Source organism: Muntiacus reevesi, chromosome 10, assembly GCF_963930625.1.
Source record: "Muntiacus reevesi chromosome 10, mMunRee1.1, whole genome shotgun sequence".
NCBI lineage: Eukaryota > Metazoa > Chordata > Mammalia > Artiodactyla > Cervidae > Muntiacus > Muntiacus reevesi.
Window position 1 is genome coordinate 9,617,104 of NC_089258.1, and position 27,208 is coordinate 9,644,311.

Genomic DNA, 27,208 nt, shown 5'->3' on the forward strand with positions numbered 1-27,208 from the left:
AAACCATAGTAAAGTTAGCTGTAATTGCTAGCTTTGTGTCTAAATGAACAAATAACAGTAAGGATTACAGTTATTCTTGATTATTCCAGATAATACAAATAGGGACATGGAAAATGAAACTAACACATACAGTGTACCTAGTCCAGTCTAATGGCAACTTTCACCCTCTTCCCTTGAGCTACAAATAAATAGCAAAATCATCTACTGCAAATGTTCACTCCTCTACACCCTTCATGTTGAATGAAGGAGTTAGTGTACAGTGATATAGTCTAAAGGCCCTTAAGTCCAAAGGCCATTTATGATCAACCACTGAGTAACCACAAGTTGAATAAATTTTACAGACCAAAAAAAAAAAAAATTACCAATGTATGCAAAAGACTAAAACGTTAAACAATATGGAAATAATATAATTGCTCAATTTAAATACAGAAAATAGAAACAAATGCTACTTTTTGCTTAAATATCCCTACAGTTACAAGCTATATAATGCATTTCAACACATAACCCAATATCAAAGCTTAGTGATAAACGCTAAATTCACAAGGTCAAATTATCAGAAACGTCCTCTCATTTACTTTAACTACAGTGTATCTTCAGTAGAGGGTCTTTTAATGGATGCCCCTGTACACAGAGTTACTCAAATTTTTAAATCTTAACTATTTTCTATGTTCATTTAAAATAAGTTAAAATAAATCATCTGCTATTCATTTCCTCTCTCCCTTTCATTGTGGGTGGAGAAATTTCTTAACTAAACATTTCAAATCACCAGACAAAGCTCAGTCCACGTGTTTGTGGTATCTCTCAAAACTTGAGGAGAATCTCATAAAAACTTTATGTTAATACTTTGATACAAGGATGGATTTTTACGACAGACTTTAAAGGAGAACGTTTATACAAAATTCGGGAAGGCTGGTTCAAACTTTTGACGTCTTAAAATATCTAAATCAATAAATGTGTAAATACCTTTTTGTGTTCTTCATATTCTAACTTACTCAGCAACAATGCCTTCTCAAGATCTGCTTCAAACATTTCAGATGTCAGCTAAAAGTAAAAACAGTTTCACAATAAACAGATATAGCATTATACAACACCAGCAAAATAACCATGATAATATATACAGAATAAGAAAACAAATACTTTAAAAAACAACTGGGTTCTCCAAAGTTATTTATCCATACCAAAGTAGAGAACTCCATGTTTTATAGATGATACCAAAGCAAAAACTTACAATTCTGATATTTTTACAACCTCGTTGTCAATTATCTGTTGTGTAACACAATGTTTTTACTCTAATAAAAAAATCTTACAAAGAAATTGACACTATAACAGATGTCAAAGATGGTATCTAGTTTTGGACACAGAAAATATAATGTTATTAAAAACAAATAAGAATACTAAAAACTCAATAAGCATTATAAAACATACCATATCATTAATAAAGACTAATTTGCAGGTACAGAACTTTTAAATAAGGTGACCAATTGTTTTGGAATATGCCTGATGTTACAGAAAAATTACAGTGCATCTTTTTACTGTTTTCTTTTTATTCCTTTTGTATGACTGCTCTACCTTTAAAGTCATCTAATACTACTATAGTAAAATGATTCTTTATGATCTGTCTCTTTTGGTTCCTCTCTCTCACCACTCAGTCTCACCTTAAGCTCTGACAATCCAGCTTCTGCCACCTCCAATCAAATTAGTCTCTAAGACTTACTTTTCCTAACTGTCCAACAGAATTGGTACAGTAGCTGAAGGAGACTTTGGGTTGTCTACCTTTGGGGGTAAGGTATGTCTGCAGCTAAATATAGGATAGTTGCAATAGGATAAGAGTAAACTATCCTGGATTTGTTTACATGTATGTGTCAACTTATGCATACCATATAATAAAAATATAACTTCAAAAAAAAATATAACTTCAGTGGGCACTGCTTTTAATCTGCCCACAATACTTTCCTTTATTCCTCTGAATAACAGCACTTCAATCCAGTGTCCTAGGATTCTGGCAAGACGGTCACCACCTGATTCTTTATACCACTTGCTAGCATAACCACACAAACATCTCAGCTGCCATTGCAACCACCAACAGGATGGGAGCAAAGGACCGAGCTATTTTTTGTTCTCTTGAGAATTAAATTTTGAGAACACACACAAAGTAAGAAGGGTTCAATCAGCTGATTATAGCCTCTAAAAGTGAGTATACCAGCTCTACTAGTTCATGCCTAAGAGCACCCAGAATTTCTTAGTTTTCATCTTTCCCAAGGTCTCATTGTTTAGTTTTTAATTCAAATCTATTAGTATCATTTACCAAATTATTTTTTGCCAAAATTACTGAGATTTGTTTCTGCTGCTTAATGATTTTAAAAAACTGAACTAAAACAGAAATCAGTTCCTAAAAGGAGTAATCTGTTTCAAAGGAATACCTTGAAAATTAGAAAAATGTTGACACTGGACATCAGGAACTGATAAATCATTTATTTCTAATCAATGTTATCCCTTTGAAAGTATCTCATCCAACCCTATACTAAGATAACAAAAAGAGGGGGGAAACTACGTTTATCACAAATAATTGATCTAACTCAGAGAAAAATACAATTACAATTATAATCGTAAATAAGGGCATACAGAAATTCTTGCTAATTCCCAAGTGAATTGTACATACTTCTTCTAAGGTAAGGAGTAACTGAAAAGAACTGAAGAATTACTTCAATCCAAATGAATAATAATCAGAAAAAAGTAATCTTTCTCAAAGGTTAATTTTTTATACTTTATTATATAAATGTGTATTTAAAGAACAATACAATACCTTTAAAGGTATTGTAAAGAACAATACCTTTAAAAGGTAAAAAGAAATTGGATTCATGTTGTTGTTGTAGTTGTCCAGTCACTAAGCCGTGTCCAACCCATGAATAGCAGCATGCCAGGCTTCCCTGTTGTTCACTATCTCCCAGAGTTTGCTCAAACTCATATTCACTGAGTCGGTGATGCCATCCAACTATCTCATTCAGTTGCCCTCTTCTCCTGCCTTCAGTCTTTCCCAGCATCAGGGTCTTTTCCAATACAGTTGATTCTTCACATCAGTGGCCAAACTACTGGAGTTTCATCAGCTTCAGTATCAGTCCTTCAGTGAATATTCAGCGTTGATTACCTTTAAGATTGACTGGTTTGATCCCTGTGCTGTCCAAGGGACTCTCAAGAGTCTTCTCCAGCACTACAGTTCGAAAGCATCAAATCTTAGGCATTCAGCCTTCTTTATGATCCAACTCTCACACTCTTAATGTGACTATTGGAAAAACCATAGCTTTGACTATGCAGATCTTTGTTGGCAAAGTGATGTCTCTGCTTTTTAATACGCTGTCTAGGTTTGTCATAGCTTTTCTTCCATGGAGCAAGTGTCATTTCATTTGATGGCTGCAGTCACCGTCCGCAGTGATTTTGGAGCTCAAGAAAATAAAACCTGTCACTGTTTCCATTTTTTCCCCTTCTATTTGTCATGAAGTGATGGGACTGGATGCTATGATCTTAGTTTTTTGAATGCTGAGTTTCAAGTCAGATTTTTCACTCTCCTCTTTCACCTTCATCAAGAGGCTCTTTAGTTCCTCTTCACTTTCTGCCATTAGAGTGGTATCATCTGCATATCTGAAGTTGTTGCTATTTCTCCCGGCAATCTTACTTCCACGTTAATGACATGGATTCATGTTAACATCACACAAAAAAAGGAAATTTATATCAATCTTTCCACCAAAACACAAAGCAAACAGGACAAAATATTTCAATATAGAGCATAGCAAAAGTAACCCCATAGAAAAAGTAACAAAACTACTTAAATTTATTCTGAGCAAAGTTGTTTCAATTTACCACCATGCTATTAATCCATATTAATGACATTTAAAATTTACAGAAAAGGCATTTAGGATTATTTCCAATTTGTCACATATTCTGACTAATATTCCAAAAATAAATCCCTGGGCAAGACAAGAGGTGATGAAGTTGGGAGTCTTGCAAGATGTCATTATTCTTTTTCATATTATCTCATATAACTTAAGTATATAGGTAGCTGATTCTAAGAGCATGATAAAAATGAATGAAATGGAACTTCTAAAAGTAAAAAATATGGCTCTCCCCAACATTTGATTCTAAATATAGCAGTTTAGAGCTTACATTTACCTTCTAATTATTAACAAAAACTTGTATACAAGGAAATACAATTAGGATAAAATGATTTAAATTTCAGTTTAGCTTTATGAAAACTTCTATAAAATGTTACTATATGATCAATCAGTTTATAAGGATTCATAGAGAACCTTCATGTGCTTTGCCTGTAGGCCTTAAAGAAGAAGCATAAATTTGGCTTTTGCCCTCAAAACATTTCTATCCCAGTTGGGAATAGAAAACTTACACACATGACACACAGAAAACAGAATAAGATATTAAAAGTGCTACAAAAGTTGACGGAAAAAAGGTAAACAAGAACAAAGAAGCATACACAAAAGAAACTATTAAGTTGGTCCTTAAAGGAGAGATACTATTTGGATAGGTAGAAAAAGAAAGAAAGTATTTTAGGAGGAAAGAGTCTTATGAACAAAAGTATGATATTAAGAACAGACACATTATGGGATGCATGATAAAAGATGAATTCTATGAAATACAAGAGGAATGTGAAAAAACACAGGCTTTGGGAGATCACACAGGTGGATGATTTAAATTTCTCTTCTACCCATGCTAGCTGTGACACGCGGCAAGTTATGTACTTCTGTGAATCTCAAGTTTCTTTATACATAAAAAGATAACTGAAATACCTACCTTGCAGGGTACTTTTAAAAATTTAAAGCTAAAAAAAAAAAATTTAAAGCTATAATATATGTAAAGTACCTAGTACAGTGCCTACCTTGCACAAGAGTTGCACACAGTAAATTAGAATTCCACTTCTCTATGCTGGAGAATAGTAGAAAATTAGACTGCTTAGGTAGGTAAAATTGGGTTCCAGAAACTCCCTAAAAACTAGGGATTCAGGATAGATGAAAGAGGGACACTGATAAAAGTGATTTTAAAGAAATAAACTGGCCTATTAGGAGAATGAGAACTTAGAATCAATGGGCCTGGCTAAACTACTGCAGTCCCAGCATACAGAAAGCTGGACCTGACCATAGCAATGCAGGAAACAAAGAACACTATTTCTCAGCAAAGAATGACCAAGTTTTAGAACACTGATTAAATATGAAGAATGAAAGAAGGATGAATCAAAAATAAGACTTTTGATTCCATATAACAGGGAGAAAGGTAGCACAAAGCTACAATATCAGGAAAAAGAAAGAAAACATGATTCCAAATTCCCTAAAGTTGTCTAAATTAGAGAATTAATTGTTAAGACTTCTATAAATGTAGTTTTCAATGTAATTAATTATCAGTACATGTAGAGGTAGAACTGAGAGAGGAAAAAGTTTGGGCCTGAAAGACAGGTACTGGATAAGAAAATGCAAGTAAAACCATGATTCTTAAAAAGTACCTTATATGTAAGTTTGCAAGTTGAGAGCTGCTCATCATTTTCTTTGTACCCATGGGAAGAGGAGGAAAGGAAGAAAAAGAGGAAATGACCCTAAAATGCCTACAGGATTGGAGAAGATACTTACATGCGTCCAAGATGGAGTACTTCAGACTCCCTTCCTCTTGGCTTCCTTCATGTCTCCTATCCCCATCCAATAGTAAAACATTTTTTTGTATTTAAATAAATCTATGGGCTCAAGGGTTTATGATCAGTTAAAGAGTATGATAAATTGATGAAAAATGAGGGCAGTAAATATTTTAGGACTACATTTAAAAAAATTTGCAAATCAAAGTACCATAAATATTTTACCCACTTTAAATCCAAGCAAAACAATCCCAAAGGAAGAGTTAATTTCCAGTTCTCATAGGCATCACGGGAACAGGGTTATTGCAGAACACAGGACATAATTCTGATACCATTTAACACCTGCAAACAGATGTTTAGCCACAGTAGCAGTAGTGCCCTCTGCTCCTTTAACGCAATGATTTTCAAAGTGTAGAAAGCAGAATCGTTTCCCAGAAAACTTTAAATAATCTTATTGAATTAACATTTTAAAAGTTGTCAATATTCTACAAATGTGTTCATACTAATGATCATGTTCCATTCAAGTCAGCTAACACACCTTCATATCTCTTGAGTGCTGTTGACATTTACTAAGTTGAATACTTTAATTATATATCAAAGTAATAAAAATAGCTCATTGATTCATGGAAGGATTAAAAGTAGCAATGAAAGTAGTAAATAATACAACTTATAAAAATGGCATTAATTTAAAAAATGAACAGGACTCTAATACAGTGAATACAGAATGTAAATTTGTGTGTCAGGACAAAAGTGATATCATATAAGCAGCTAAAAAGGAAAATAATAGAAAATTAAAATACCAAAATTAAGAGCCTCTTGATGAAGGTGAAAGAGGAGAGTGAAAAGCTGGCTTGAAACTCAACATTCAAAAAACTAAGACCATGGCATCCAGTCCCATCACTTCAAGGCAAACAGAGAAAACATGGAAACAGTGACAGATTTTATTTTCTTGAGTGCCACAATCACTGCGGATGGTGACTGCAGCCACGAAACGAAAAGACATTTGCTCCTTGGAAGAAATGCTATAACCAACCTAGACAGCATATTAAAAAGCAGAGACATCACTTTGCCAACAAAAGTCTGTATAGTCAAAGCTATGGTTTTTCTAGTAGTCATGTATGGATGTGAGAGTTGGATCATAAAGAAGGCTGAGCACCAAAGAATTGATGCTTTTGAACTGTGGTGCTGGAGAAGACTCTTGAGAGTCCCTTGGACAGCACAGAGATCAAACCAGTCAATCCTAAAGGAAATCAACCCTGAATATTCACTGGAAGGACAGATGCTGAAGCTGAAGCTCCAATACTTTGGCCACTGATGCAAAGGGCTAACTCACTGGAAAAGACCCTGATGCTGAGAAAGGCTGACAGCAGAAGGAGAAGACGGCAACAGAGGATGAGATGGTTGGATGGTATCACCAACTCAATGAACATGAGTTTGTGTAAACTCTGGGAGACAGTGAAGGACAGGGAAGCCTGGCATGTTGAAGTCCATGGGGCTGCAAAGAGTCAGACACGGCTTAGCAACTGAAAGACAATAAAGACACCAACTACTTGAAATTTCAATTTACTGAATCATCAGTCTATTTGTTCCTAGTTTTCTGCTATGAAATATGGTCAGACCTAAAGACATAGTTTTTGTTTCACTTTAAAGTGCAGTGACCTGTATGAGTTTTTCCAAAACAAGTACCAAGTAATGCTCTGGAGAACAAAAGTGATGAATTTTGTTGCTAAAGAAAAAGTTAAAAAAAAAACCACAAAGAGCACTCTTTATAGTGAAATCAAGTGCAAGTCAAACTATCACCAAGAGACTTATTATACCAGCCACAAGGTTAATGAGAAATATCACTTTCGCAAACAAAAAACAGAACAAGCTATTGGCAAAATGCCTTTATCACGTGGACTAGAGGATACAATGTGAGAAAACAATTAACTATGCACATACTAGGAGACATTCCACTTCAGAGTTGGACAAAACCAGTGATATGTGGGGTCTGAATCAATACAACAGGAGAAAGAAATACACAGAATCTGATCTATTTTTCATTCAACATCCATTAGAAGAGATTTTTCTATTATTTTGGGGCCATGATGTAAAATTTTAAAAAGATAACACTGGAATCAGTACTGTGTATGCTAAGTCACTTCCGTCATGACAGACTGTGGGGCTCTATGGACTGTATTCCATATAACGTTAACTGCCACCTCGACTTTTATAAAATGTTCTAGCTCCTTGGTCTTTATTAAAACAAAAAATAGGTGCTGTCTAAAACTTCTGTTCCCGTAACAAATCTTTTTCAAAGTACACTTTCATTTTGGATATTAAGTACAATGTTCTCCTTTTATGTGGCAGAAACTTTTCTTCCGTTGACATGAGATTAACTAAGATCCAGTGCTTGCTCCTAAGTATATGTAATGGATGCTTCTTTACTGTCTATCTTGTTGCTGTTTAATGCAGCTATCAGATTTTATGTTGAGGCTTAGTTGATGTAAATTTATGTTATCACTTTGACGATTTAGGAGTAGGAAACTTTGTCTTGGTAGTACTCTTCTGTATTTAAAATAGTCATATAACAGACAAGATTTCTATATCCAGCTTTTCAATCGGCTCAGTTTGAATGTCATTCTTTTGGCAGTGGATATCCAGTTTCCCCAAAACCATTTGTTGTAAAGACATAGGTGGAGTTTCTTACAGTGCTGTTGCCCTGTGTGAAGAAGAATACCCACCACAACTGCATGCCTTCTGCCTGCTATAGTCAGTCTGGTCCCTTTTAAAATCTATTATTCCACACAGTAAAATAGATTCCAAGTGGTATACTGTCTATCAGTTCCAGAGCTTGCCTTATCTCTTCTTTACTTATCAGTGTAATTATCCCAGGAACTACGCTACTTCCCAGGACCTTGATTATTTTCCTACAAGTCAGACTTCCAAATAAGGTAACATGTTTTCCTAAGTGACCCATCAATAGTATATCTAGTAGAAATTCCTCAAAGTTCCTCAGCCTTGGATGACATTTTTATATAGGGTTAGGGCCAAGTTAACTATTTCTTCCTCCTAATTACCTGGTCATTTTGGCGATAATCAATGGGGGCAGGAACAGAGGCAATAAATATCTGTTCTTAAGTTCCCATATTACATGGAATTTATTTTGATGCAGAATTGAGCAGTTTTCCTTTATTAATTTTCCAGTGTCCCTTGGACCACTGGGAGAAATTCTCTCTGGTGAAGACACTGGAAAATTTTATTACTGTCTAAACAAGTGTATCATTAACAATACTTGTAAACCCGAATAAAATCTGTCATAATGAATGCTGTAAAAGGAAAAAAAGAGTCAAATAATCCCCCTAAAATAAGACAATTTGTCCAGTTTACCAGTACCTGGAAATATCCTTTTTGCACAGCTCTAGTGTAATAACAAATGCTTGTAATGATGAGCCTGAGGCATTACAAATTTCTATAGAAAATGTTATAATTAACATAGCTTATGTTAAGAGCATGGTTTAGTACAGTTAAATTCTTTTAAAACTGAAACTCAAGCAGAATAGTTATAGCCACTCCATTAAGCCAAACATCTGCTAAAATAATATTTCCAATAGATCAAATGACAGTTTCACAGATAAGAAAATAACTATTCATTTTTCATACATACAGCATCTCCTAGAGTACATTCCAAATTTAGTTTGTTATTTTCCTGAATACCACAAACACAAAAAGAAACTGATTGGTTTTATTAAATTATCTCTTTGATTTGGTTATTAATGACATTTATTTAATAGAGGCATAAAAGAAGAAAACATTGCATAAATAGGTTTAAAAAAATAAATGTTCAAACTATTTTACAACATGACTGAAAAGGAGAAGTTTCCCCGCGAAGTCTTTCTTCTTTAAACAAAACTGTCACTGAGTATTTCTAGTTAGTATTGTTCTTACAAATATGATTTTCTTTACTTTAAATAATTTAATCTTGTTTTTCTACCTTCCCTATCTCTACCTCATTTGTAAAAAGGCAGATGAAGTAAAAACTCAGAAAATAACTGTTTGAAACTAACAAACTAACGAAAATAATAAATGTGTCTATCTGCTTTCCTAGTTAGATAAAAACCAGAACCTCTTATTAAAAGTAGTATACACATGTGAGTTAATCTAATAGAAAATGCTCTTCAGAACAGTAGCATCATGGCTGGATGCAATGCTATCTAAAAAATGCAAAAATTCACTGAAAACTAAAGCAAAACAACTTAATTTACTTAGCTGTACCTGCTCATCTCTTTGTCTCCATTCTTGCCAATTTTCTTCTCGTGAATCCTTCTGTACTGGGTTTGATAATGAAAGCTCATGTTGAACATTACAAATGGCATGGGAGGATTTCTGTGGAATTTTCTTAAAAGCAAGATTTCTGAGCTATGGAAAAAACAAAAAAAAAATTAAATTCAGTTTACCAATACTGGGATACTAATGATTTTTTGGAAGTTAAAAAATCAATATTTTTATACTTCTAAATACTCATTATGCTAACTCACAAAGTCACTATGTGAACTTTTGTAATCTTTGTAGAATTCCACCAGTATTTAAGGAAATTTTGGTGGATTTTGAGATGAAATGATTAATAAGTAAAAATCAATTATACTCTATTATACCACCATTTGAACCAATTTAATGATCCTGGTTTACTAAAGGGTTTATAGGAATAGAGAACAGGATTACAAGTGTGCTTTTTATTTCTTTTTTTCATTTATTTTTATTAGTTGGAGGCTAGTTACTTTACAATATTGTAGTGGTTTTTGTGATACATTGATATGAATCAGCCACGGATTTAACAAGTGTGCTTTTAAAATCCAAAAGAATAAGGTTCAATAAGATTAAATTTTAATGGCTTATAAATTTAAATAGTGGGAGCAGATAGCTTAAGGAACTCTAGCAACTACTTTGCTAGTCCTGAAAAATACAGAGCCTACAACTAGCAATATATGGTTAGGAAAATACTTTAAATGGTTACAACAGTCCAGTGGGGAAAGAGGACAAATCAAAGCAGTCTGTCTTAGGTGATACAGATTGCTCTACAGGCATTAGTAAGTTTGAGGAACTTTAAAATATGATGACAAGAGACAGAGCAGTTCAAACATTCATGCCCCATGATTATCTCATTATAGATGTCTGCTGTTTACATTTAATGTAGACTAATGAATTTCTAATGCAGCAGACATTAGCGTCTACCCTAACAATGTTAGCAAGGTAAAAAGTTCCAGTGAGAACAGATGCTAATTTTGTTCTGTTATATTGTAAAGACTGTAGCAGTTTCCTTTGTATCTCTAAAAGGGAAAAAAACAAAACTTGTAATCTAATAGCTTTAAAGATTTTTCCAATAAAAGCAATGGATAAGTTTTTTAAAAAATACAGGGCCTAGCCCACAAAGTAACATAATGAATTAAAACTGTATTGACCAAGTCACTCCTAAGAGTAAGAATAACCTGAGACACAGAGGTTGAAACAGGGAGAAAGGCACTGAGAAGCTATTATGGATTAAATTGTATTCCCTCAAAAAATATGTTGTAGGCCTAACTCTTGCTGTCTGTGAACATAACCTCATTTAGAAAAAGGATCTTTGCAAATATAATCAAGTTAAGGTTAAACTGAACTAGGCTGGGCCCTAGTGAATGAAAGGTATAGATAAAGCTATATGAAGCCAAGGAACACTGAGGACTGACAGCTACCATAAGAAGCTAGGAAGAGGAGAGGAAAGGAAGGATTCTACTCAGAAAGAGCCTGGTCCTTTTAACACCATGGTTAGAACTTCCAGCCTCTAGAACTGTTAAGAGAATACATTTCTGTTGTTTTAAGTCACCCAGCTTGTGGTATTTTGTTACAGAAGTCCTAAAAAACCAATAAAGAGGCTTTAAGTCAAGGATCAACAATTTAACTGATAATCAACAGACCATTCTGCAGGAGGGAGTGATGAGATACAAACACTGCTTTAAGTAAGTGGTTTCTGCTGTGGGAAAGCCAGAAGAGGAGATGCTGCTAGAGACGAAGCCATGGCAGGTTCAGTGCTTATTTATTACAGAAAATAGACTGACAGAACTATACCTGCGTAAGTGTGAAAGGAGAATCCTCAGGCTCATTCTCAGTAATGCAAATGTAAACCCCACTATTACCTTATTTTCTGTTACGCCAAATCATCTTTAATTCCAAAAAGAAATGGTAGGCAATCAAAAGTTCTGTAAGACTGGACTTCTGAAGGGTTATATAGTGAGAAAATGTCTTAAAAAAGTGACCCTGTGTGGCAAAATTTTAAAGAGATACTCAGAAAGCAATGGTGATGGAAATTAACAAATTGAAAAGGCTTTTCCACAGTCTTGGGATAATATAAAATGAATGTAGGGAGAAAAAAACACTTTTACTACTTCTCTTATTCAGTGATAGAGAAAGGTCCTTATATACCTACTGTTATATTAAAAGACAAACACAGCCTAGATATGTTTTTCAGTATTTTTTTTTTTAAAATAAATGGGCACATTACATGTTGGTCATATAACTCAAGCTAGGAGTATTTACCAACAGACTGGTTCCAAATAGGAAAAGGAGTATGTCAAGGCTGTATATTGTCACCCTGCTTATTTAACTTCTATGCAGAGTACATCATGAGAAACGCTGGGCTGGAAGAAGCACAAGCTGGAATCAAGATTGTCAGGAGAAATATCAATAACCTCAGATATGCAGATAACACCATCCTTACGGCAGAAAGTGAAGAGGAACTAAAAAGCCTCTTGATGAAAGTGAAAGAGGAGAGTGAAAAAGTTGGCTTAAAGCTCAACATTCAGAAACCTAAGATCATGGCATCTGGTCCCATCACTTCATGGCAAATAGATGGGGAAACAGTGGAAGCAGTGTCAGACTTTATTTTTTGGGGCTCCAAAATCACTCACTGCTGATGGTGATTGCAGCCATGAAATTAAAAGACGCTTACTCCTTGGAAGGAAAGTTATGACCAACCTAGATAGCATATTAAAAAGCAGAGACATTACTTTGCCAACAAAGGTCCATCTAGGCAAGGCTATGGCTATTCCAGTGGTCATGTGTGGATGTGAGAGTTGACCTGTGAAGAAAGCTGAGCACAGAAAAATTGATGCTTTTGAACTGCGGTGTTGGAGAAGACTCTTGAGAGTCCCTTGGACTGCAAGGAGATCCAACCAATCCATCCTAAACGAGATCAGCCCTGGGTGTTCATTGGAAGGACTGATGCTGAAGCTGAAAACTCCAATACTTTGGCCACCTGATGCGAAGAGTTGACTCATTGGAAAAGACCCTGATGCTGGGAGGGATTGGGGGCAGGAGGAGAAGGGGACGACAGAGGATGAGATGGCTGGATGGCATCACTGACTTGATGGACATGAATTTGAGTAAACTCCGGGAGTTGGTGATGGACAGGGAAGCCTGGCATGCTGCGATTCACGGGGTAGCGAAGAGTCGGACAAGACTGAGCGACTGAACTGAACTGAGGAGTATTTAGGTGAGAAGGATCTGCCATGTACTTACTACCCTTAAGAAACAGATGACAAACAAATGCATAAAAATGTATGCATTTCAAGGCTAGTCATAGGATTATTATCTATAGTAATTAAAAAAATGGGAAACCTAAATGTTTATCACAATAGTCTGATTAAGTAAACTATGACAAAGCCACATACTTTTAAATAATGTGGAGTCATTTAAAATAATGTTGATTTTTATTTACTCACATGGAAAACTGCTCATGCTAATTTTTAAAAAACCAGTTATAAAAGTCTATTATATAATTTTCATTTAAGTTAAATATGAATGTAAATATATGTGTGTGCACGTCTATATATTCAAAAAACATATATATGTGTACAGAAAACACATACCAAAATATTAATTTGTTATATCTCTAGTTATAGTCACTAGAGAATAAATATTTTTATTTTATATTCACAATTGATCTGTTTCTTTTTCTATATTTTTTATTTTATATTCATAAATGATCTTTGTTTCGTTTTAAGACTGCCTGTGTTTTTCAGGAACTTTTTGGAAGAAGCACATAAGCTTCCATAGACAAGGAAAAGAAAGGCATTCTATATGTTCATTACATTAGACTTCAAATACACACAAATTCATATATTTATATGTATTATAGTCATAATTACCAAGTACCTATGGACCAGGAACTGTGAATACATGGATCAACAAGATAGTAACTGTCCTCTTCATGCTTACAATCTACTGAGAAAGCAGACATGAAATATAACTGCTACCTCATTTGCTTCACTCTGCTGCTGTTCCTTCTTTTTTCTTCTTTTCTCTCTTTTTTTCTCATTTGTAGTTGATTTATTTGTTTGAGACTTTCCAGTATTTCGACCTTTGCCTTTTCCAGGCTCAGAATCAGAACCACTGCCACTATCCACTTGCAACAAGGCAAAACGAGAGGCAGTAGTGGGAACAGAACTAAGTACTGCTGAGGCCATTGTAAAGATTTTTCTTTCAAAATACTTCTGTCAAGAATTCCTGTGGGAAAGGAGAAAGGGGGCAGATAAGTAAACACAGTAAAATCTGTTTCTAGATTTTACTGTTTTATATTTCAAAACAAACAGAAATACACACACACTTCTCCTGACATTGGATTTAGTAACGTTTGGATTCATACCCACAGTCCTACTGGCAATAACATACTTTTTAAACTTAAGTAAACAACATAAAATTGCATAATATAAAACAAAAAATTATATACTGAGATTTCACAATTATTACAAGGCTACCACCAATATAATTATTTTTCCATTCAGTTTCCAAAAATTAGTGACTTTCCTCTTTCTTTTAAATACGCCACCATAGCTACACTCCATGGGATCCCAAAGAGTAGAACACAACTGAACAACTAACACACACATAAAACAGAAGCCCAGTAAGTTCTCAGGGGTGTGACATTTCTCACCTACCTGCTTGTCAACCTCACAAAGGTCCTAGTCTAAAAAATCACTTCTTACCTATCAAAAATAAATAAATAAATAAATATGCCATCATGTATCTATGAAGAACATCCTAAGTCTGCCATAATACGGACATATATTTATGGAAAACATCCTAAATCAATACAGTTTATTAATAAAATTAAAAAATATGTATATCATTTCACTGCACTAGAGACCACTGGTCCTGCTGCTGCTGCTAAGTCGCTTCAGTTGGGTCTGACTCTGCAACCCCATAGACGGCAGCCCACCAGGCTCCCCGTCCCTGAGATTCTCCAGGCAAGAACACTGGAGTGGGTTGCCATTTCCCTCTCCAATGCATGAAAGTGAAAAGCGAAAGTGAAGTCGCTCAGTCGTATCCGACCCTGAATGATCCCATGGACTGCAGCCCACCAGGCTCCTCCATCCATGGGATTCTCCAGGCAAGAGTACTAGAGTGGGCTGCCATTTCCTTCTCCCACCACTGGTCCTACTACATGCTTATCCTTAACTTTGAAGACAGGGAAAAAGGAGTAGGAAAGGAAGAACATTCTTATATACAAATTCTGCCTTAAGTTTGATTCTAGAGTGATGGCAAAATAGAGAACTTACCCTGGAGAAGGAAATGGCAACCTACTCCAGTATCTTGCCTGGGAAATCCCATGGACAGAGGAGCCTGGCAGGCTCCATGGGGTCGCAAGAATCAGTCAGACACAACTTAGTGATTAAACCAATGCCACCACCACACATGCAAAACCTGAAAATATTCATAACCAGCAGAACCACACATCAAGAATTACTGAAGGAGGTTCTTTAAGTTACAGGGAAAATCATCCCAGATAGAAATGTGGCTCTTCACAATAGAAGAATACTGGAAACAGTAACTACATTGATTAAGTTCATAAAATTTTCTTCTATATAAATGTCCCTAAAGCATGACTATTATAACAAAAATTATATATATATAAATTATATATAAGAAAAACTATATAATATATAAATTATATATAATATAAAAACATTCTATAACAAAAATAATAGCATATATTGTTTTTATAATATACATGTAAAAATAATATTTTTATTTATGTAAAAATAACATACATGTGTTACCTCAATAGTTAAAAAAAGAGAACTTAAATTCTCTCAACCAAAGGAAACTTTTCAAAATCACCTTCTACCGTTATCTTTTAGTTAACTAATCTCAGTGCACCCTATGTCTTTCAGTCTTTTTTTTCTTTTATTGTAGCTAATTTACAATGCTGTGTTAATTTCAAGTGTACAGGGAAATGATTCAGTTATTTATATACATGCATATATTTTTACTCAATTATTTAAATATATATATATATACATATATATATATTTATGGGGCTTCCTGGTGGCTCAGTGCTAAAGAATCCACCTGCCAATGCAGGAGATGCTGGTCCAATCCCCATGTTAGGAAGATCCCCTGGAGAAGGAAATGGCAACCCACTCCAGTTTTCTTGCCTGGGAAATACTGTAAACAGTGCCCAATGTTCACAGCAGTGCTATTAACAATAGCCAAGACATGGAAACAACCTAAATGGCCATCAAGAGATGAATGGATAAAGAGGATGCATGTATGTGTATAGACTTGTGTAATCCAAGTCATCTGTTTGTGATATACAAACACAATGGAATAATACTCATCCATAAAAAAGAATGAAATAATGACACTTGTAACAACATGGACCTACATAATCATATTAAGTGAAGTAAACGTGACAAAGACAAATATCATATAATATCACTTATATGTGGAATCTAAAAAAAATAAAATAATACAAATGAATTTATTTACAAAACAGAAATAGACTCATAGACATAGAAAATGAACTCATACTTACCACAGGTGATAGAAGGGGTGAGGGGAAGATTAAATTAGTTTGGGATTAACATATTCACACTATGATATATAAAAACACCTACTGTATAGCAGAGGGAACTATATTCAATCTGTAAACAAGGCTGCTATGAAAACCAAGTGCCTTCATGGATCACAGCTCTGTTGTGGCACAGGGGCTCGCATACCTCAATGAAGCTACGAGCCATGCTGTGCAGGGTTGCCCGAGACGGAAGGGTCATAGTGAAGAGTTCTGACAAAATGCGGTCCACTGGAGGAGGATATGGCAAATCATTACTAACTCGAGAAGCCCATTAACAGTATGAAAAGGCAAAAATATATGACACCAGAAGATGAGCCCCCTTGGCCAGAAAGTGTCCAATACACTACTGGGGAAGAGTGGAGGGCAATTGCTAACAGCTCCAGAAAGAATGAAGCAGCTGGGTCAAAGTGGAAACAATGCTCAGTTGTGGACGAATCTAGTGATGAAAGTAAAGTCTGACACTGTAAAGAACACCACTGCATAGGAACCTGGAATGTTAGGGCCATGAATAAAGGTAAATTGGACATGGTCAAGCAGGAGATGACAAGAGTGAACATCGACATCTTAGGAAATCAGTGAACTAAAATGGATGGGAATGGGCAAATTTAATTCAGATAACCACTACATCTACTACTGTGGGCAAGAATCCCTTAGAAGAAAAGGAGTATCTCTCATCATCAACAAAAGAATCTGAAATGCAGTACTTGGGTGCAACCTTAAAAATGACAGAGTGATCTCAAATCATTTCCAAGGCAAACCATTCAACATCACAGTAATCCAAGTCTATGCCCCAATCACTGATGCCAAAGAGGTTGAAGTTGACCAGTTCTATGAAGACCTACAAGATCTTCTAGAATTAACACCAAAAAAGATGAAAGATGTCCTTTTCATCATTGGGATCAGAAGGCAAAAGTAGGAAGTCAACAGATACCCAAAATAACAGTCAAGTTTGGTCTTGGAGTACAAAATGAAGCAGGGCAAAGGCTAACAGTTTTGTTAAGAGAACATGCTGGTCACAGCAACCCCCCTTTTCCAACCCAAGGGATGTCTCTTCACATCGACATCACCAGATAGTAAATAATGAAAAACAGACTGATTATGTTTTCTTTGCAGCCAAAGATGGAAAAGGTCTATACAGTCAGTGAAAACAAGACCTGGAGCTAGCTGTGGCTCAGATCAAATTTCAGGCTTAAAATGAAGAAAGTAGGGAAAACCACCAGACCATTCAAGTATGACCTAAATCAAATCCCTTATAATGATACAATGGAGGTGATGAACAGACTCAAGGGATTAGTTCTGGTAGAGAAAGTGACTGAAGAACAATGGACAGAGGTTCAGGAGGCAGTGACCAAAACCATCCCAAACAAAAAGAAATGCACGAAGGTAGGGTGGTTGTCTCAGGAGGCCTTACAAATGACTGAGGAAAGAGGAGAAGCAAAAAGCAAGATATCCAAATGAATGCAGAGTTACAGAGAACAACAAGGAAAGGTAAGAAGACCTTCCTAAGTGAACAATGCAAAGAAACAGAGGAAAACAATAGAAGGGAAAGAGATATCAAGAAAATCCCTTCTTTCTCTTCAAGAAAACTGAATATATCAAGGGAACATTTCATGCCAAGATAGGCACAATAAAGGACAGAAATGGTATGGACCTAACAGAAGCAGAAGATATTAAGAAGTGGCAAGAATACACAGAAGAACTATACAAAAAAGATCTTCATGAGCCAGATAACCACAACGGTGTGATCACTCACCCAGAGCTAGACATTTTGGAGTGTAAAGTCAAGTGGGCCTTAGAAAGCATCACAACCAACAAAATTAGTGGAAGTGATGGAATTCCACCTGAACCTTTTCAAATCCTAAAAGATGATGCTATGAAAGTGCTACACTCAATATGCCAGCAAATTTGGAAAACTCAGCAGTGGCCACAGGAGTAGAAATGGTCAGTTTTCATTCCAATCCCAAAGAAAGGCAGTGCCAAAGAATGTTCAAACTACCACACAGTTGCACTCATTTCACAAGCTAGCAAAGTAATGCTCAAAATTCTCCAAGCCAGGCTTCAACAGTACATGAACCGAGAACTTCCATATGTTCAAGCTGGATTTAAAAAAGGCAGAGGAACCAGAGATCAAATTGCCCAGATCTGATGGATCATAGAAAATGTAAGAGAATTCCAGGAAAACATCTGCTTTTGCTTCACTAACTACACTAAAGCCTTTAACTGTGTGGATCACAACAAACTGGAAAATTCTTTAAGAGATGAGAATACAAGACTACCTTACTTGACTCCTGAGAAACCTATATACACATCAAAAAGAAACAGTTAGAACCAGCCATGGAAAAAGCTGACTGGTTCCAAATTGGGAAAGGAGTACGACAAGGCTGTATGTTGTCATCCTGCTTATTTAACTTATATGTGAAGTACATCATGTGATATGACAGGGTGGATAAATCAGAAGCTGGAATCAAGATTGCCGGGAGAAATATCAACAAACTCACATATGCAGATGATACCACTCTAATGGAAGAAAATGAAGAGGAATTAAAGAGCCTCCTTATAAGTGTGAAAGAGGAGAGTGAAAAAGGTGACTTGAAACTCTACATTCAAAAAACTAAGATCATGAAATCCAGTCTCATCACTTCATGGCAAACAGAAGCAGAAAAACTGGGAGTAGTGACAGATTTTATTTTCTTGGGCTCCCAAATCACTGTGGACAGTGACTGCAGCCATGAAATTAAAAGACGCTTGCTACTTGGAAGGAAAGTTATGACAAATCTACACAGTGTATTAAAAAAACAGACACCACTTTGCTGACAAAAGACTGTCTAATCAAAGATATGGTTTTTCCAATAGTCACGTATGGATGTGAGATTGGATCATAAAGAAGGCTGAATGCCAAAGAATTGATACGTTTGAATTGTGGTGCTGGAGAAGACTCTTGAGAGTCCCTTGGACAGCAAGGAGATCAAACCAGTCAATCCTAAAGGATACCAACCCTGAATATTCCTTTGAAGGACTCCTGGTGAAGCTGAAACTCCAATACTGTGGCCACCCAATGTGAAGAGCTGACTCACTGGAAAAACCCTGATGCTGGGAAAGACTGAAGGCAAAAGGGGAAGGGGGTGGCAGAGGATGATATGGTTAGATAGCATCACTGACTCAATGGACATGTGTTTGAGCAAACTCTGCAAGACAGTGGAAGACAAAGGATCCTGGCTTGCTGCAGTCCATGGGGTTGCAAAGAATCAGACATGACTCAGCAACTGAACACAACAACAAATTAACACTGGGGTACACATATCTTTTTCAATTAAAGTTTTCTCTGGATAAATGCCCAGGAGTGGGATTGCTGGATCATATAGTATTAACTCTGTTTTTAGTTTTTTAAGGAGCCTCCATACTATTCTCCACAGTGGCTGCACCAATTCATATTCCCATCAACAGTATAAAAGGGTTCTTTTTCTCCACACCTTCTTCAGCATTTATTTGTAGATTTTTTAAAAATGACAGTCATTCTGACTGGTGTGAGATGATACCTCATTGCAGTTTTGATCTGCATTTCCCTAATAACTGGGCATATTGAACATCTTTTAATGTGCCTGTAGGCCATCTCTATGTTGTCTTTGAAGAAATGTCCATTTAGGTCTTCTGCCTATTTTCTGATTGGGTTGTCTTTTTGATATCAAGCTGTATGAGCTCTTTATATATTTTAGAAATTAATCCCTTATTGGTATCTTTCAGCTTTTAAGGAAATTTTTAAATTCATGATATCAAAGGTCCTCTAATAAAAGAATATACATATAAAGTTGAATCATTTTATTTACACTAGAAACTAACATAACACTGTAAATCAACTATACAATAAAAATTGTTTTTAAAAAGGTCCTCTAGTAATACCTAACCCAAATCCTTTGGTTTTACAGATGAGACAACTGGTACTTAGACTGGTTAAGCCATTCTGCAAGTTACTGTCAAAGTCAGGAACAGAAATTAGATTTGCTTACACTCTGCAGGTTCTAAGAAGCCTTGTAACTACTAGAAGACTTAAGTATTCTCAGTTCGAAAGAAACAGATCTTCTTAATTGTGAAATTCATAAATGTTTTACTTTGAAATGTATTGAATACAAAACTGAATAAAATATTAAGTTTAAAAAACTAAAGGAATACTCCAAGTACCCAGCACTGAGATTAATGAAATGTTAACCCAACCTATGGGTCTCCCCAATAGCATCCCCCTAACACCCAACCTGTTCAAAGATAATTTATTATCCTGATTTGTGTGTTACTTATTCCTTTTTCTTTATAGTTTTATCATGTCTGCCTTGAGCCACAGTGCTCACACCTAAACAAGCTACTGTTATTTCCACAATATCCTACTGCTTACCCAGGACACCTTATTTATACACTGCAGAAGGAAACTGTTTAAAAGTGTGAATACCAGTAGGTAAGGATCATTAAGGTACATTTTGAAAGTTAACCACACACTATGGTTATCATGTTTTCACCCCCCAGGAGGAAACAAAAATGAGAAGTATATATTCAATGTTCTATCTTAACCTAACAATCCAGAAAATTATTTAGAAATTTTTCAGCTTTTTGCTAAACAATGAGGGAAAATCAAAAGAAGAGCTGATATTTGAAGATGCCATCTAATAGTTACAAAATCAAAGTATTTTTATTATAATATCATATTAATACCTATTGTTCCTATGCCGAGAAATAAATGAATTAAGATAAAATACCACAACATACAGAGATGACATTACACCGATAAAATTAAGACATATTTTGAGGCTTAACTCTTTCCCACAAACATGAGAATTAAGGCTTTGTAAGTTATTAAAAGGGAGAAAATACTACAAAATGAAAAAAAAATTTCAGACTCAAAAATATTATGGAAAACATTAATTCTGCTTCCACTTCAACATGCCATGTTAAAATCCTGTTAAGTTTTAGTAGTTCTGACCACTTTAGGCACACTAATCCTACACAGTTGCTCTACAACTACTGAATTAATTTTAACTGTTGCAACTATAAATTGCATATGATAGCTATTCAAAAATATTCACTGCCCCTCTCTGAAAAAGAATTATGTGTCACTCTCATGTTGAATGCAGACATGGCCAGTGTGACTTACCAGTGAAATGTAAGCTTTAAAAGCCAGAGCATGGTGAGCCATGTTTTTCCTCTGCTTCTGTTATTGCAGAAGCAATGAGAAGTCTCCATCAGTCAAGTCTGATGGAGTCTGAAACTACAATGAAAAAAATCTCCTTACTAACCTGTAATGGATATGTAGCTTGAGAAGGAAGGCAACTTTGCTGCTTTAAGCTGCTGAGCTTTTCAGGTTGTCACTGCAATATTATCTAACCTTATCATCACTAACAGCTTACACAAATATACTTCCTCTCCAATTTAGGACTGATACCAAAACTGAATTTCATATCTGGATTGTCCTGCATGAGTGAAATGTTCACAGACATTCTAAACATCTTTTAAAAGCTCACAGAAATTTTTTTCTTTGAATCTATGTATCAAAAATGTATATACCATACACTAATCAACACTTCAGAAGTGGGGAGAGGGGTGAAATGTAAACTTTAAATGAAAGAAGGGAATAAAAATAATCCCCAGTTTGTAAACATGCTATTTGTTTACATACCAAAAAGAATGAGATGTATGGGGCTACCCATGATGCCTATCTTCCCTTCTATAGTTTTCATTATTTCCCCAAATAGTCTATAATGACCTTCTGTAAGAAAAAAAAAAAAAAAAAATCTCATCTTGAAAAGGGAAAATGGCTATCTATACCCAAAATCAAAAAAGAAAACATAATATAATCAATGCAATATTGATCTTTCTGCCCTGTGTCAAAACTTAGAAAGGGCAACTACAGGTCAGAATTCACAATGACATGACTCAGGTCCCTTATGTTAGTGACTGAGAAGACAAATGACAGAAAGCAATTGTTAAAGACTGATTGTGTTGCATGTTTTTAAGAGAACACTGCCTTCATCAACAAATTTTTCTGAATTTACAAAAAAAAAAAAAGTCATATAATCCAGGAATTCATTTGAAACTACTTTTAAAAAAATCTTAAAGAGGAAAAAAAGACAAATAAGCAGACCACTTAAAAACATTAGACTTTTAAAGATACTATTTCAGGGAAAGGGCTAGGATCAATATTCTTGTAAGGGTAGGGTTAGAGATCTTGTGTCCTACACTTCTGCATCTCCACCTATAGTCATATCAAAGAGATACTTAGGTAAACAGATGCAAATGGAGCTCTTCTCTCTCCCCCATTTCCCGTTCTTTCTGAGCATTTGAGTACCTGGATCACATGGACTTTAAAATCCAGGTATTCAAATGCTCAGACATTTATATACATACACTTAAATAACATGGAGATAATTAAGGAACACAAAACAAAAATATAGTAGACATCCACTAAGTTACTTACATTGGTCAGTCTATGACTGTAATGGCTAGTGTTCTATGTTAAACAGATACACATTACTAAAACACTACACAAATCAGTTTTTTTGGTCCAGAAATGTAATATCATTTTCTGTTTATCCCTCTTCCTGCTGTCTTTTAAAAAAAAATAATTTAAAGGTTAATTTAAGTAGTTGAAGGAAGACAAAAGTTCACAAGATAACTTAAAAACAAATGCACAATAAGTTTACAAATATAAATATGCAGGCAACTCATCATATGAAGTGCAATATTTTATACTTTCTTAATGAACACCATTAGTAAGTAATATCAAATTACAGGAAAGTCTCCACTTTATACTCAGTACTAGAAAAGAAATTACTTAATATTAGAACATATGTTAGGATTTTCAAAAGCAACTGTCCTTCCTCAGACATTGTACTCCACCAAAACAATTACTTAGGACTTCGTGGTGGCACAGTAGATAAGAATCTGCCAAGGCAGGACACACAGGTTCAATCCCTGGCCTGGGAAGATTCCGCAAGCCACACGGCAGCCAAGCCCGTGCACAACTGCTGAGCCGGAGCTCCTAGAGCCCCGTGCGCCACCACAGTGGGAAGCCCGTGCACTGCAAGTAGGGAGTAGCCGGCGCTCACCACAACCAGAGAAAGCCTGTGCACAACAGTGAAGGCCCAGCAGAGCCACAGATAAACAAACAAAAACACTACTTAAAACTTCCTGACCACACATTTACTTTTACTTGTTTATAGCTTTTACTATGCCTTTTGCCTAAAATGCCCTATATCTCTTCCACTTACAACCTGTATTGGGTTGGCCACAAAGTGGTTTTTTTTGTGGTTTTTCCATAAGATCTTACAGAAAAAGCTAAAGGAACTTTTTGGCCTACCCAGTATTTGTTCCTCAAAATCTTGATCAGGTGCTAGCATCTCTAAAATGCTTCTTCTAACCTGCCTGTTTAATCATTTCCTCCTCTGCAATATTTCTGTACTTTATTATTTACTTTTATTACTGGACAGATTTAATTAAAATTATGTTTACTACTGTGCCCAGCTCTTTATAATCCTGATTTCAACATCCTGAAAGGCAAGGGCCTCTTCTTTCCACCCCCAACAAAATCACAGGACCTGGCACACAAAAGATACATTTATTGAATTTGGTTTTTAAAAAATATTTATATTCCCGAAGTACACAACTATCTACTCATTCAAAGAGCTGCTCTAAAATAGAATGTAGCAAAATGCAAAGTGCACTAGAGATAATCCTCAATTCCCAAAATGCAAATGTGAGTTAATAGTGGTTATTAGCAGTTCCAAGTTGCTTCACTGTTAAGTGCCATTCTACTAACTCATCATCACCACAACTAATTTCGTTTAGAAGGTATATTTGTTTAGGAAACGGAACTGGTTGTAAAACATTAATTTAAAAGAACTAGAATACACCAGGAGGTTAAGTAAATACGTTTATTAAATGAATAACTTAAGCTGCAAGAAGCAGGTTTTATAAATGCCTGAGCCTCTTGGGTTCCTCTACCAAAGTTCTGAGAAAAAGTGCCACTATGGTATCATTCTTCTAGACTATGATCATCCTAGGGTCAAGAAAGATGGTAGCAGTAGCCATCCCTCAGTCCAGGGAACCATAATTAGGGCACTAGACAACTGACATATGTATAAGCTCCTCAATCAAGAACCACCAAATATATCCCTTTTTATAAAAACAATAGTGATCTTCCACTAACATAATCAACCAGTAAGCCTGGTGAAAAAAGAAATGAATACAGTGTGGTCTCACTGAAAAATAGCTTAGATTTTAAAAAACAAAAGCCATAAAATGAAATGGCACTGCGTATGAGTGACTTAATATCTGGTGAAAATTTCATTGTATTTTTTTCATGTTCTGTTCCTCAAATAACACAACTACACAATATCTTTCACTTTGGCGTCTTATAAACTAAGGTTCACAACCAGTGAACATACCCAAACTTTGCTATCAACGAACTTAATACAAACATTTTTTTCCTTCATAGTTCAATACTGTCTCCCATCTCTAACCTGCAGCATCTAATTTGTGTGGATTGAAAAACCTAAGCGAACAGTACAAGCAGGTACTGAGTGAGGAACTAAGGGATTCTCCCATGAATAAAGCACACACTATTTTCATTAGTCCCAATGATCTCTTCCTGTTCAACTTCTGAATTCTTCACTCTTTATAAAGAGTGAAGCCACCTGATTGATATCTTATAGCTAACTGTGTTGTTAACAAGTATGACATCATCTTCCGTTAATCAGCATCTGACTAATGCAAACTTATGTGTTATGAACTTGTTGAGAAAAAAAAAAATGTTATTTCTACAGATTTTTTATATATATATATATATATATTTTTTTTTTGGAGGGCCAAGGAAAGGAGTTTATTTTTGTTTTTGCTTCACTTAAAAAAAAAATCCACAGCAGTGCAAGTAGGATCAGGAAGAGGGTAGGAGGGGGAGATTCTTTAGCAGCAAAATGTCCAAGGTTAAGTTTAATATTCTTATAGCTAGCAAGTCAAATTTACCAAACTGACGATTCAGGTTACACTTACAAGCACGTTTACTATGTAAAGAAGCAGACAATAATGAAAAGCGTAGCGAATATTTCAGTGGCTGTCCAGAAGAGAAAAGACGATTTTTCTCATTAGTGCGTCTAATGAAAGCCATAGCACTTACTCAATTGGAGACTCTAGCTAAAGTTAAAAATGAAAAATCTAAAAGAAGGTGGAGAGAAAATACAATTTAATAAGCCATTTTTACTTTTTAAATAAGCCATTTTACTTTACTGTTCAATATCGACCAAGATCCCTAAGTGTTAGAGATGACAAAATTTCTGGAAGACTGCTTATTACAAACAATAACTGCCAAAAAAAAAAAAAAATTCAAAACCCTTCTCTTTTTTCAATAGCCAGCGGGAGGAGGAGGAGCACTTTATTCAAGAAGTAATTCACTATACCTCATGCACGAACGAAAGCCAAATTTCACCCATAGGCTGTTAACCGCTGCTCCCAAACTTACTCGCGCAAAGTACACACGAGAAAGAAACGGGGCTGGGAGAGACCGAACTTTGGCAAAGAAGCGGTTTCAAAACCTGCAACGGAGAAAAACAGCGAGTCGGGTAGTTGCTCCAGAAATTTCCGAGCGCCTGGCTTCCCGGGAGAGAGTGTGATGCCCGCGGCGGGGAGGGGGCGGCGGCACCTGTCACTCGGCGGCCCCGCGACCGCGGTCGCCCCCTGGCCCGGCCCCCGCGGGATCTCGGGAGGCGCTGGCACCGCCGGTGCGCCCGGGCCTGGGGTCGGCGCGGGTCCCTCTCCGCCGCCCCCGAGCTGGGCGCCGAGGGCCTTCCTGAGGAGCGGCCCTCCCGCGCACTCTGCCCAATGGCTCCGGCCAGCGGGGCCCGTCGCCTCAGGCCGAGTTCCCAACTGCCGAGCCCGGGGCGCCCGGAGCGGCGCGGCCGGGCCGCCACCACTGCCTCAGGGGCGCCGGAGTTGACACCCCGCGAGGCGGCCCGCCCTCCGCGTACTCACCGGGCCTCCCCGGCCGCCGGCTCGGCCCTCCTCTCCCTCCTCCCCCCGCCGCCGCCGCCGCCGCTCCGCGGCTCCCTGGGCGGCCGCACTGGGCGTTGGGACTGCGCTGGGTCAAGTGTCGGGGGGCAGGGCAGGCTCGTACCGGGCAGGGGTCGCGCGGCGGCCCCGCGAGCGGGCGCCGGGCACTAACGGGCCCCGGGGCGTCGGGCCGGGCGGACCGCGGCGGGGAGCGCGGCTGCGGGCCGCGGTGAGGGGCGGAGAGAGCGCGGCCGCGAGCCGAGGGCGGGAGGGAAGTCCCGGCTGAGGGGGCGGCGTGAGAGCCGCGGGGCGGGGCGGGGGAGGGGCCTGGCGCGCCCGCCGCCGCGCGCTGGGGTTTGTTTATTTTCTCGGTTGGTTGCGGCGCTGGCGCGTGGGTAGAGGTTCGCCGGTGACGTGAGCGCCCAGAGTTGGGGGAAAGGACCAGAACCACCTGCTGGAGAAGGGGAGCTACGGGGGCCGGGCAGGGTCCAAACGTCTCACGTAGGCGGCGGCGCAGCGGTCTTCTGGGTTACCGCGAAGGGGAGAGCTTTCCCGGAGTGAGTGGGAGGAGGGAGGTTTCCCGAGAGAATAGGACTCCAGGCCATTCCCCGCAGGTCGGCGGCTTCACCTGCATCGCGGAGACCAGAGAGCCCTGCCGTGGAAAGAGGCCCGGGGAACGTGGGGGCCCGAAT

General features: G+C 37.1%; 1 protein-coding gene across 5 annotated transcripts in view; it reads right to left on the reverse strand.

Annotated features, from left to right (window-relative positions):
• Positions 1 to 26,786, reverse strand: part of GKAP1 (G kinase anchoring protein 1) — a 94,523-nt gene extending 67,737 nt beyond the window's left edge. For 2 of the 5 annotated variants that reach the window (XM_065947180.1, XM_065947179.1), the window contains exons 1-5: positions 26,499 to 26,786; positions 25,928 to 26,062; positions 13,894 to 14,143; positions 9,881 to 10,024; positions 964 to 1,041 (exon numbers count right to left, since the gene is read on the reverse strand). In XM_065947180.1, the coding sequence (XP_065803252.1) occupies positions 964 to 1,041; positions 9,881 to 10,024; positions 13,894 to 14,103 (432 nt within the window). In that variant the 5' untranslated portion in view covers positions 14,104 to 14,143; positions 25,928 to 26,062; positions 26,499 to 26,786. The remainder of the gene's footprint in view (positions 1 to 963; positions 1,042 to 9,880; positions 10,025 to 13,893; positions 14,144 to 25,927; positions 26,063 to 26,498) is intronic. The other 3 variants (XM_065947178.1, XM_065947176.1, XM_065947177.1) reach the window with 3 other exon arrangements.
• Between the last annotated feature and the right edge of the window lie 422 nt (positions 26,787 to 27,208).